The sequence below is a fragment of the Marmota flaviventris genome, chromosome X (genome assembly GCF_047511675.1).
Source record: "Marmota flaviventris isolate mMarFla1 chromosome X, mMarFla1.hap1, whole genome shotgun sequence".
Classification (NCBI taxonomy): domain Eukaryota; kingdom Metazoa; phylum Chordata; class Mammalia; order Rodentia; family Sciuridae; genus Marmota; species Marmota flaviventris.
The window spans coordinates 93823486-93836335 of NC_092518.1; the positions used below are offsets into that span (position 1 = coordinate 93823486).

The 12850-nt window shown below is 42.9% G+C and overlaps 1 protein-coding gene across 1 annotated transcript; it reads right to left on the reverse strand.

The window, feature by feature from the left end:
- Positions 1–11484: 11484 nt before the first annotated feature.
- Positions 11485–11913, reverse strand: Kcne5 (potassium voltage-gated channel subfamily E regulatory subunit 5). The gene has a single exon (XM_027931487.2). The coding sequence runs from the start codon at positions 11911–11913 to the stop codon at positions 11485–11487; it is 429 nt and encodes a 142-aa protein (XP_027787288.1).
- Between the last annotated feature and the right edge of the window lie 937 nt (positions 11914–12850).

Below are 12850 nucleotides of genomic sequence, written 5' to 3' on the forward strand. Positions count from 1 at the left end.
GGTGATGGTTTTAAAGGTATATATGTGTGTTTAAAAAGACCCATCAAATCATGTACTTTAAATGGGTGCACACCTCTTAGCATGTTGGCATTCACCATAATCCCAGTGACTTGGGAGGTTGAGGGAGGAGGATTGCAAGATCAAAGCCAGCCATAGCAATTCAGTGAGACCAAATTTAGTGAAACTCTGTCTTAAAATAAAAAAGAAAAATGGCTGGGGATGTAGCTCAGTGGTAAATTATTCCTGGTTTCAATCCCCAGTACCAAAAAAATGGGTGCATTTTTTGTGGGATACGTTGTAGCATACCTACAATCCCAGCTACTAAAAAGACAGAGGCAGAAGGATCACAGTTTTGGTTTTTTCTTTTCTTTTTTGGTTCGAGGCATTGAACCCAGAGGTGCTCAACCACTGAGCTACATCCTCCTACCTTTTTAATTTGTATTTTGAGACAGGGTCTCACTGTGTTGCTTAGGACCTTGCTAAGTTGCTGAGGCTGGCTTTGAACTCACAGGGATCACAAGTTTGAGTCAAGCTTCAGCAATTTAAGGAGACCCTGTCTCAAACTTTGAAAAAAAAGAGGAAAAAAGGGCTAGAAATGTAGCTCAGTGTAGAGCACCTCTGGGAATTGTGCACTTTTTAATGTCAATTACACCTCAAAAAATATATACAAGATAAATATATTTTAACTGACCTGAAAAAGTCCCTGCTTTCATGAAACTTGTAGCCTACATGAGAAACACTCACACACAAGTGAGTAAATAAATATAATCTAGATAGTGATACCTGATATAAAGTAAATATAGGACAATGGGGGTAGAGAATTGGGTGGAGACAACAGAAGGGAGTAGCTATAGATAAGATAATTAATAAAGACCTCTGAGGAAGTGGCATTTGAGCTGAGACCTGAATGATGTGAAGAAAACAGCCATAAAAAGATAGAAGGGAAGAATATTCCAAGCAGAAGAAACAGAATGTGTACAGCTTTGAGGCAGGTAATAGCTTGATGTATTCAAGGAACTGCTGTAACTTGCATTTAACAAGCTAAAGGGAAAGAGTAAGGTAGGCCTCCTTATCTGTGAGGGAAATGTTCTAAGACCTTCATAGGATGCCTGAAACCACAAATAGTACTGAAATATGAATACGCCCAAACACATAAATACATAGTATGTTTTGCCCTATACATATATACCCAAATTTAATGTTTTTTTCCATATTTATATTTATTTTTATATATATTTTGAGATAAGATCTCATTATGTTGCCCAGAATGGTCTTGAATTCCCTGGCTCAAGAGATCCTCCTGCTGTTGCATAGTGGTGCACACCTGTAATCCTAATGGCTGGGGAGGCTGAAACAGAGGATCATGAGTTCAAAGCCAGCCTCAGCAACTTAGCCCTAAGCAACTCAGTGAGACCCTGTTTCTAAATAAAATATGAAAAAAGGGCTGTGGATGTGACTTAGTGGTTAAGTGCCCCTGTGTTCAATCCCTGGTCCAAAAAAATTCTCCTCTCTCAGCCTCCCAAATAGAAGGGATTCCAGGCACACACCACCATGGTCAATTTCCTTTTCCATCTTAGTACTTAACTAAGTAATTATCACACACTGTGGCTGTAACTTTTACAGTTTGTGGTATGACAGCAATACTAACATGCATTTTTAAATCTTTTTTTTACAATCTCATGGATAAAAGATTTGTTGTTACCATAGATCTTAGCAACCTTAGCATACGTTTTTTTTTTCCTTAATAAGTTGTGAATTGTCACCTTTTCATTCAAAGGAAAAAGTTTGTGGCTTATCTTTGGTTTATCTGATATGCCAGCATCACTAGTCTTGTACCTGGTGCTATAAGCATTACTTGAACATAAGCACTGTGATACCATGATGTTCAATCTCATAAGCAAGGTGATAAGTGAGACAGCTACTAAGTGACCAATGGGCAGGTAATATATACAGTATGGATACTTTGGACAAAGGGATAATTCATATCCCAGGTTGGACAAAGTGGAATGGCATAAATTTTCATTATTCTACTCAGAGCAGTGAATAATTTAAAACTTATGAATTGTCCATTTCTGGAATTTTCCCTTTTATATGTTCAATTCATATTTTACTACTAGCACTGGAACTATGGAAAGAAAAACCATGGATAAGGGAGAACTACTATATCAGAAGATGATGCTTAGAGAAATTGGCAAGAGTCAGAACATGTGAGGCCTTAAAGACATGGTAAGGAGTTGGGATTGCATTCTAACTCTATGGGTAATGAAATAGAGGTCCTAAGTAGAGAAGGGTCATGATCTACTTTATGCTTTAATTTTGCTCTGCTGTTGTGTAAAGGGGAAATGGTCAAGTCAAGCCAAAACAAAACAAAAAAATAGGTAGTGTTATGCTAGTGCAGATAAGAAAAAGAGTTATAGACTATAGTGGTATAAGAAGAGATCATGAAAAGTGGTCATATGCAGAATTCCTTTTGGAGGTTGAGCAGAAAGGGTTTGGCTCCTAGATTGGATGTGGGAGGATGAGAGGAAATGCAGAATTAGTTTTACTTCTGTTTTTGCACGATCAACTGGATGGTTCACAGTAGTAGCATTTACAAAAATGTATGCTGTCAGGAAGTGAGGGCAATTTTATAAGTGAGTATCTTAATACATATAATTTAGAAGGGAAGGCTAGAACAAGATGAAAACTATATTTTTCAAAGAAGTAATAGTTATTCAACTAAGCTGGGAAAGGAGGATGTTTGGTATTTTGGGAGTTTCACAATAACTCATTTCCCTTTGATAACATTGTAAAATGGTCTTGTTTTGTCTCACTACATCATGGTCCCAGAGACATGTTTTGTTTTGTCTTTAGACTTGTGTGACATCAGTGTTCTGTGAAATTGTTTATGTCCAAAATGAGAATAGCATGGTCTACCTGTGAAAAAATGACCAGATTCTAATAAGAGTGAGGACTAGCTTCCAGATGTGAAAGACTGCTTGATCTTTCAAAGTTTTGGGAGAAGTTTCTCCAAAACTTATTTGGACATGTCAACTTTGAAACAGATTCAGATACCCAAGTAGAGATATCAAGGACACAGTCAGATATGATTGTCTGGAGCTCAGAGTAGGGTATTCATAGATAGAAAATATTAATTTGGAAGTCATTGTTGTAAAGATTATATTTATAGATGAGAGTGACATTTAGTGTATTGGGACTAGTCGACATGACCAAGGATCTTAAGAGTAAAATGGAAATGAGAAGAGGTTCCAGGGTGGAATCATGTATAGTTCAACAGCAAGAGGCAGAGATGAGGAGAACCCAGCAAATGAGACTCAGAAGAAAAAGAACTGATGAATAAAGAGACAGACACTGGAAAAAAGCATCAATGATGAAGTGATTCACTCCATTAAATGCTGCTAAGGAGTCACAGAAAATGAATACCTGCAAACAAGCATTAGATTTGGCAACATACAAGTCATTGGTAGCCATGTCGAAGCTGTGTCATTGGAGATGAAAATCCTATTGCAGTGGATTGAGGCAGGATTGGAAGGTGAACAGCCAGAATGTAGATCCATTCATTTGGGGAGTTTTACTCAAAAGAGGAGAAGAGGAATGAGATAATAGCTACAGAGAAAAGAAGGGCAAGAGAGTTATTTTTAAGGTGGGAAAGACTGACATACTTTGTATGCTGACTGGAATAAGGAAAATGGAGTCAGAGAAAGGCTGATGGCCCTGGAGAATAGAGGGTAAATGGTGAAGGGATTAGAAGTTGAGAAGGAAGTATAAGATGCCACCTATTATTATCAAACCCTTTCTCTGGGTCACGTACCATATTAAATATTTAATCTTTACAATAATCCTAGGGAGACTTATTACATCCATTTAACAGATGGGGAAAGGCTTAAAGAAGGTTAAGTAACTTCCTTGATGTCACCTGGCTAGTGAAAGACAGACTATAGATTTGGACCCAGGCAGTGTGGTGCTAGAGCCTATGCCCTATGTTCCACTTTAATGGGTGATGAAGGAAGTCAAAGTGCAGGGTCTCTTGAACTGACCATGACCCTGGATTTGCTAGAGGAAAAACCCAAACTTGCAAGGGACAGTGCCAGTTATTTGGGACAAAGGATGAAGAATTACCCAGTCAACTCCAAAGCAGGCACCTCCAGGTAGAGCTTGTCATTTGGTTATGGTCTTGGCTTGGTACAGACTTAGAGGGCAGGAAAATGATGAGAATTCCACCTCACAATCCTGGCACACCCATCATCCTATTTCTCTTTTTATTCTTCTCAGCCATTCCTCGTGGGTCCTGTTTGTGAATGTAGCTTTTGGTAGAATGGGTAACAGGCAAAAGGTTTCTCTTCCTTTCTGCCTGATCCAATTACTCCCATGTACACCCCATCTCATCCCATCCCTCACCCTAGGAAACTTACAGAAATGCAGATGCCCTCTGAGATGGCTGAAGGTTGCAGTCCTCTGAACTTCCCCAGAAGCAGTGGGACTAAAGAAAACAATCAAATTTATGTCCCTGAAGAAGTTACAGAAATGATGTGACTGCCACAGCTAGTCTTACTCATATTGGATTCAAATGTCCTAGGACAAAAATCTCTTCATATCTCGTCCTCACTCACGTGTCTGAAAACTACCATTAAAGATACATTCCTTGGGCTGGGGGTATAGCTCAGCTGGTAGAGTGCTTGCCTTGGATGCTCAAAGCCCTGGGTTCTGCTCAAATCCCCAGCACTGCAAGTAAGTTAAGTAAGTAAGTAAGTAAATAAATAAATGAATAAATAGATAAATAAAGATACATTCCTCAACAATGAACACACATCAGTGTCCAGTTCAGAGTCTGGCCATCCTCTCCTAGCAGGGAAAAAAAAAATTCAGATTCTAGTTTTCTGACAGTCAGTGTGATCCCAGCAACTTTGAAGGCTGAGGCAGGAGTATTGCAAGTTCAAGGCCAGATTGGGCAATTTAGTGAGACCCTGCCTAAACATTAAAAATAAAAAGGGCTGGGGATGTAATTCAGTGGTAGAACACCCCTGAGTTCAATCCTCAGTACCACAAAAATAAATAAGATTCCAAGTGCCAATACATAACTATGTTTTAAAAAGAAGATGAAGCAGTAAAATCTTACCTTACTGATTTAACTAGTCTTTGCCAGTGGGCTCAGAATAAAATAATAAATATAAAATAAATAAATATAAATATAAAATAATAAAATGTGACAAGAGCCCATTTTTCAGAGGCCAAAGACTTGAAGTCAAATTTTTCTGTGATTAGATACTAACTAGGTGACCCTGAGCAAGCCAATGAATCTCTCTAACCTTATTTCTTCATCTGGAAAAGGAGAAAATGAATACCTACTTTAAAGTGCAGTTGAAAAAAAACAAGATAATTAGTGGAAGTTGGGCATAAGAAGACTCCTGAGATACAGGATATTTCATGTGGAGGAGTAATTAATTAAAATAAGAAAAAGAGATACATTTCTTATATCATTGCCGGGGATGAATTTCAGATTAGATGTAAAGGAATAAGATGATTAGATCCTGGCAGCAGAGTGGAAGTGTTTTGGAGTACTGGGACTGGGAGTGGCAGGGGCAGGGGAAAGCTTAGAATGGGAAGGAGGAAAATGAGATAAATACAAATCACATAGACCACAGTGCTCCTAGAACAGGGGCCCCATGACAGGTGAGACAAAATTAGCAGGTTGCTTATCTCCATTATTTCTCTTGCCAGGCTTTTTGGAGCTGCAACCCCTACTAGATCACATCTAGATCCTAAAAAAAAAAAAAAAAAAAAAAAAAAAACAAAGGGAGACCCTCTTGTCCTCTCAGAGACCTGGGGTATTTCCATGAATGGACATCTTTTTTTTTTTTTTAAAGTTTATCACAGTTCTTTATTTTTATTTTATTTTTTTAAGAGAGATAATTTTTTAATATTTATTTTCCAGTTTTCAGCCGACACAACATCCTTGTCTGTATGTGGTGCTGAGGATCGAACCCGGGCCGCACGTATGCCAGGAGAGTGCACTACCGCTTGAGCCACATCCCCAGCCCATGAATGGACATCTTAAGGGTCAGGTATGTAGAAATTTGTTAAGTTCAAATGACTGACATTTAGTCATTCATGGCCACCCTAGTCCTCCCCAGGGTTCCAAGAGCATCTGTCAATAAAAGCAGAATGTGACTTGAGAAGTTGTGGGAAGTACATCCCCTCCTCCTTAGTACCCTCCCCAACATTTGTAAACATTTTAAGATATCTCTCTTTCCAGAGTCCATGGTAACCCACAAATAGAAGATTCTTTCCTTGAGTTTCAACTTTATGTTGTTTCAAGTCATCTACTTAACATGGGAGTCATCTGAGGTAGCGATTAAACTCTATCACTTCTATATAAAGTATTTTTTCTCTTTTCCTTTTCCTCTGACATAAAAGGGCATTGTGGCACAACAATGTGAATGTACTTAACATTACTTAACTGAAACTTTTAAAAAGATGTTGTCAGGCATGATGGCATACACCTGTAATCCCAGTGACTTGGGAGGCTGAGGCAGGAGGATCACAAGTTTGAGGATCAGCAATATAGTGAGACCCTGTCTAAATTTTCTTCTTCCTCCTTTCTTCACAAAGCCCACAGCTCCTGATTCTTACCGTTTATTCTCTTCTCTTATGTCTTCTGACAATTCCTCAGGACCTTTGTCTTCAAAAGTCAAGACTACAGTACTGGTGAAGCTCTGTAAATAAAGTATTACTATCATCAGTTTTTAAAAAATTTTTTTAGTTGTTGATGCACCTTTACTTTATTTATTGATATATGGTGCTGAGAATCAAACCCAATGCCTCACACATGCCAGGCAAGTGCACTACTACTGAGCCCTAGCCCCAGCCCCACTATCATCTGTTTTTAAAATGAGAATCTCATCATGTTACCAAGGCTGGCCTTAAAGTCCTTGGCTCAAGCCATCCTCCCTCTTCAAAGCTTTCTAAGGAGCTGGGATTATAGGTGCACACCACCACCATGCCCAGCCTGTCATAATTAATTTTTAAAAGCACCATTTGCCTGCAGGAAAAGGGAAAAGAATGGAATGGTGTTTTAGTCAGCTTTTTCACTGCTGCAACCAAAAGACCTTACAAGAACACTTTTAGAGGGGAAAAAAACTTATTTGGCACTCATGGTTTCAAAGGTCTCAATCCATAGGCAGCTGATGTCATTGCTCTGGACTTGAGATAAGGCAGAACTTCATAGTAGAAGAGTGTGACAGAAGAAAGTGGCTCAGGACATCACACTAGAAAGGAAAGAGAGGGAGGGAGGTGGAGAGAGAGAGAGAGAGAACTCCCTTCACCACAGAAAAAAATTGTACCCCAAAGGCATACCCCTACCTCCTCCAGACACACCTAACTACCTACAGTTACCACTCAGTTAAACACTATCAGAGGATTAATGCACTGATTAGGTTAGGGCTTTCTAACCCAATCATTCACCTCTAAGCCCTCTTGCATTGTCTCACACATGAGCTGTTGGTGGACACCTTATATCTAAACCATAACAGATGGTAAAACATTTAGGCACAGTTTCCTGGTCAATGAAGATTCTGAGAATTGAGGAGCTTGGTTGAGAAATCTGGGAGCTGGTGGTTATATACAATATTGGCAATCATTTTCTTTGAGCAATAAAAGTAGACTCTACATAGCAGATAATTTTCTCTTCCATTCACTTCCCCAGCTAACTGCCCAAGGGCACTCCCCCAGTGAGGGAAAAGGAAAAATATAAATTGAATTGTATATATATATATATATATATATATATATATATATGTGTGTGTGTGTGTGTGTGTGTGTGTGTGTGTGTGTATTTCCCATCTGCCCTGTGGGGCCTGGCCCCTTCCAGCCTGGTGTTCCCTGTTTCCTTCTTCCAAGAGGGAGGCTTAGACCTGCTGCGGGGGCCATGGGTGGGCCACAGTGTGCGCCGCCCCAGGTCCCCAGGCGGCCCCCAGCCCCAGACCTCTGTGCCTTCCTGGGCTGGGAGGTGCCCCTCCCTGTGCTCTGCCCAGGCCGCTACCTTGGCAGCCCCTCCTGCCAGGCCCAGGCTGCAGAGGCCCAGCCAGGAGCCTTGTGCAGGACTTTCCCAGGGACCTCTCCACCCCGCAGTGCAGCATATATATAGTATAGCAACTATATATAGTTGTTATACTTCTCCCAGACCTTTCCCATTTCTGATTTCACCTGATCCTAAAATCCCCATAACTATGGAGACTGGAGCCTGGCGAGGTTAAGCACCTCACTCAGAAACAAAACCCTCTAATTGTCTAAGCCAGAGCTGAAACTCAGTTGCCTGAGTCTTGGTCCTATGCTCTCTTTGTGACATCACAACGCATTTACTTTAGCCTCCAGGCAAGACTGTTTGGAAAGCAGCCCAGACCCTTTTCTCTTTGTTGACACAAATTTTGTGCAGATCTTGGGTTTATAAAAGCAATGGCAAGTTGAAAAGGAGAAGAGATGCTAACTAGAGAAAAATGAAAGACCCCATTTATTTCACTCTAGAAAAGTCGACAACATAGAAATATATCTGTGATGGGAAAAAAGCTTCCATTTATTTTTGTATCATTGACGAGCACTTCCAGACACTGGAACCAAAACATCTCCTAGCCCCTTTTTGTTGAAAGCCTCAAGTTATTAAATAAGGTAGTGTGGATCCTCTGCTTCATTATTATTATAGAGCAAAGATCTGAATCTGAATGGAAACAGGATCTGTATATGCAGAGGGGAGAACCAGACTGCTAGGTGGGGTGAAAAAGAATCACTCTAATTTACTAGAAAGTTTACCATCTTTGAAATCTCATTAAGAAAAAGGCTAACATTTGTACATCAGCTCATGCTATTTGGGAATACATTATTGAAACTGAGGGTTGGCCAAGCACCAATTTTTTCTTCTATCTTTTGCTGATCACAATATGATCACTTCAGTGCTGATGATGCCCCCACTGGCTGGTAAAAAGTTGAGTGTCTAAACTTCTGGGAAACTTGATTGTCTGGGATTCAGTTGCAACTATGAAAGTGTTTGAAAAAAGTGGTTGAGTAGTAAAGCAAATTGTTCTCTCCCAGGTCAGTCCATTTCTCTCACTGGGACGATTCTCGAAGCTACCCTGGTTATATGTTCTCAGTGGGTGCCCTAAGTCATCATAAAGAGATTAAAATGTTCTTAAAAGCAGGAATGTTTCACCATGGGATTTGCTTCTCACAGTTAGCACATTAATGCTTATTTATGGGCATTGTGCCTACTACTCTCAGCTTCTTTTATTTTTGGCAATAGATTCTTTCAAATTTCTATGGAAAAAAATGTTACAAATATGTTTACAGTTTCAATACGTAAAGCAGTGATTATGTTTTATTATCAAAATAACCTTGTGTCCCAGTTATACCAGAGAAATGAACAACATTGTTGTGCCTAAACACAGTCTGGGAGCTGCCCTCCACCATTCCTCCTCAGCATTGCTGTATATCGTACCATCCCCCTCAGACCTCCCTGCCTGGCTGAGATAACTCTCACATCATCCCCTCTCTTCCTGTCATTGTCTTGGACAGCTGCCCAATCTCTGGCCCCCACCTTCAAGGAGAACGAGTGACCTTAGGGCTGGAACTAGGACTGGCGAGGAGCCAATGGGGCAATGCCAGTATAGCTTCAAGGATTGAATCCTGGAAAAGAAAGTAAGTTCATTTAACTTATTAATAGCTCCTGTAAAACACCAGATGGGCTGGAAAGTCAAATCCAATGCCGTGAATGAAGTTTGTATATTATCAATGCATTTAAATGACCCATAATATCTTTGTCCTCCTATTACTGATAAGCCAAGCTGTATTTAAACAAATTGGCTCAGCGCTAGGGAACAATTTCATATGTGTTTGATGAAAGCCAAAGTCATCATCAGGTATATGCATTTCAACCCTAAGCAGGCAAATTTCTGACAACCTTCTTGAGATAAGTGGTATAAATAAATAAACATACAACTCTAACTTTGCCCAGCATTGCTTAGACCAAGCATCTTCCTTTGACTTAAGATTTATACTATGTGGTGGCTTTCTTCAAATAAGCCACCTTTTGAGAGAGTTATTAAAGTGGCTTCTAAAAATTAACTCTGATAATAGCTAATAGCAATGCACTTAGGATTTTTTAAGTGCATGCTTAACCATTGCAAAAGGGAGGGAAAGTGAGAAACCCTTATTTAGCACTGTCATATTTGAAAGTGCTTCTGAATTAAGACAAAAAAGAGGAATAGGTAATAAAGCAGGAATAGTTTTTGAAACATTTAAAAAAAAAAAAAACAACCCTTTAACCATATGAACAGACACTGTGAACCTATTTTCAGTATGTTGTCCAAGCTAGTCTTAAACTCCTAGGCTCAAGCGATACTCCTGCCTCAGCCTCCTGCATAACTTCAATAACAGGCAGTACTTACTACACCCCACTTAAAACTGTTCTTCACCCACAATCACACCTATCCTATTGTTCCTGAACACATACATGGATTATATAACAACAACCCACCTCCCAATCCAAGGGTCATTTCCAAAAGCAAAAGAAGATTCCTTCTCTATATAGTAATGGTTCTCTAGGCTGGGATCTTTGAGAGAAGAGTCTTAGGTTATTGTTCAAACAACTTTTATTTCCTGCCTCTGACATTCCCCAGGGTTACAGAACAGGGGACATCTGAGCCTCATGGTCCATGAATGAAGCAGACACTGTAATAACAACTGAGTCATTACAGGGGAGGAATCTGGAAGTATTGGGGTGATGCACCCAGCTGCAGATGGCAAAGCTACTAAAATTCAGTCAAGTTACCTTTGGGATGAAAACTGGAGAGGCAAGAAAACTATACAGTTGGTGTCATAGATCTGTCCCATCCCATTTATCCCCTCCCCCTTCAGTCTCCATAAAGTCCATTCTATCCCCCAGACTGATCCTAGTGTCCAGCTAGCTCACTGCTGAAAGAGAGAGGGAGGGAAAAGATGTCTGAGGTCTCTTCATTTTCTTTGTCTCTGTCCCTAAGGCAACAGGAAGCTGAAGCTGCTGCAGCCGGCCTGGCAGTGATGGCAAGCCCATTGGCTCTGCAGAGTGAGCAGTCCCTGGAGCAGCTGCCAGTTAGACGGCCCAGAGTTTTGATAGACCTCATTGCTTCGGTTCAATGCCAAGTGTTGGACGTGTTGGATTCAGTTCCCAGAGGGCTGGAACATGGTGTCAGGGCTGTTTGAAGACAAGAAAGCAGAGGCAGTTTAGTGCAGTTGGAGGTGCAGGGTGTGCATGGAGGGCAGCGGGAGGAGGGAGAAACTAGCCAGGAGGGAGTAAGGCGATGCTTCTCCTTCCAGAGCCTTCCAGACAAGGTCTCCTGACCTCTTATCTGGGCCTCAGGTGAGGTGAGCCCTGCAAGGGGAGGAGAGGACAAGAGCCGCGCCCAGGGATAAGCAGAGATGAGGAGGGCGCGAGCGAGCGAGGGAGCTGAGGCTGTGATTCTAGACCCGCTCAGCGCCCTGGGCGAGGGCAGGCAATGCCTCTGGGGCGAGCTGGAGGCGGCCTTCGGGCGGGGGTCCGGTGGCAGTCTCAGCATCCGCGGCCGGGATGCCTCCCGGAGCCCATTCGTGCTCGGCGCAGGCCTGAGATGGTTCATCCTTGGCCTCGACGAGCTTTCGGGAGCGGGTGTAGGCCAGGATGAGGCCTCCAGCCAGGCAGGCATAGAAAATCATGATGAGCAGGATGTAGAGATAGGCGTCGTCGCCCTTGGCACTGGTCACCTCGCGGCCCACGAAAGGATCAGGCACGACCCCCATGCCCATGCTCGGGCCAGGGCCGGCGCCTAGGCCGCTGGCGTTGCCCCGATGGTGCAGCTCGAGCAGCAGGCGACTCAACAGGGTTCGCAGCCGTTGGCTCTCGCTGCAGTTCATGGCTGTCGGGGAGTGACACGGAGGCTCCAGGACGCTGCTGACCTTTCCCCCTGGACAAGGGGAAGCGAGCAAGCGGGCAGGGCGCAGCGACGGCGACAGCGGCGGCACCAAGCTCTGGGGCGGGCAAGCAGTGGCTAGGGGCGCGGGCCGCCGGGCCTCCTTATCCCCTCACCCCCCGCCCCTCCTCCCCGTCCCCACCACGCCCCCTCCGGCCCGAGGCTGCCTCTTCCCAGGCTCCGGCTGTCTCGCCGCTGGGGGAAAGGGGACAGCTGGTGGGGGAGGAGAAGGGGAACAAGGGAGGGGGCGAGCCCAGAGGAGAGGCGGAGAGGGAGGGGGCGGGAGCTCGGAATGCGGGAGGCCCCAGGCAGCCGAGGCTGGCAGGGCAGCTTGCTGGGGCCAAGCCTGGACCCAAGGCTGCGGAAGAGAATTCCTTCCAAGTTCTGGCCACCTGCCCTGCAGTCCCAGCTTTGGCCCAGATACAGCGGCTGGGCCCCCCAAGGCAAGACCTGCCCCTGTGCGCTCAAGCAAGACCTCAGATGCCTTCCGGCAGCTTTCCTATAACATGGCAGCAGTGACCCCTTATCCGTATCTCATGGTAGTTGTTCCCATGTTAAGGTCCTTGGCCTATCTTTTTCGTCCTCATACCATTTTTCCACCCCCATACTACCGTGCAAGGAGAGCCGCTCAAGCCAGATTTGGTGATGAAGTATTCAGGTACTTGCTTAAATGACCAATGCAGAGTGGGGCTCTCAGGTTGTCCAAAATGGTTGCTGGATGATGTACCAAACTTCTAGGAAGTAGTATCTTGCTCTGATCTCCTGTCACACTTTTTGAGGGGCCTGCACATTTTACCATGTTAGGGTACCATCCATTGTGGGACCCTTTTTTAGGTAAATCATCTTCCCAGAAATGGAACTAAGTTCTTCCACTAAGAGGA

Excerpts from the sequence above, each read along its gene's own strand:
- Kcne5 (XM_027931487.2), bottom strand. The coding sequence starts at position 11,913 with ATGAACTGCAGCGAGAGCCAACGGCTGCGAACCCTGTTGAGTCGCCTG.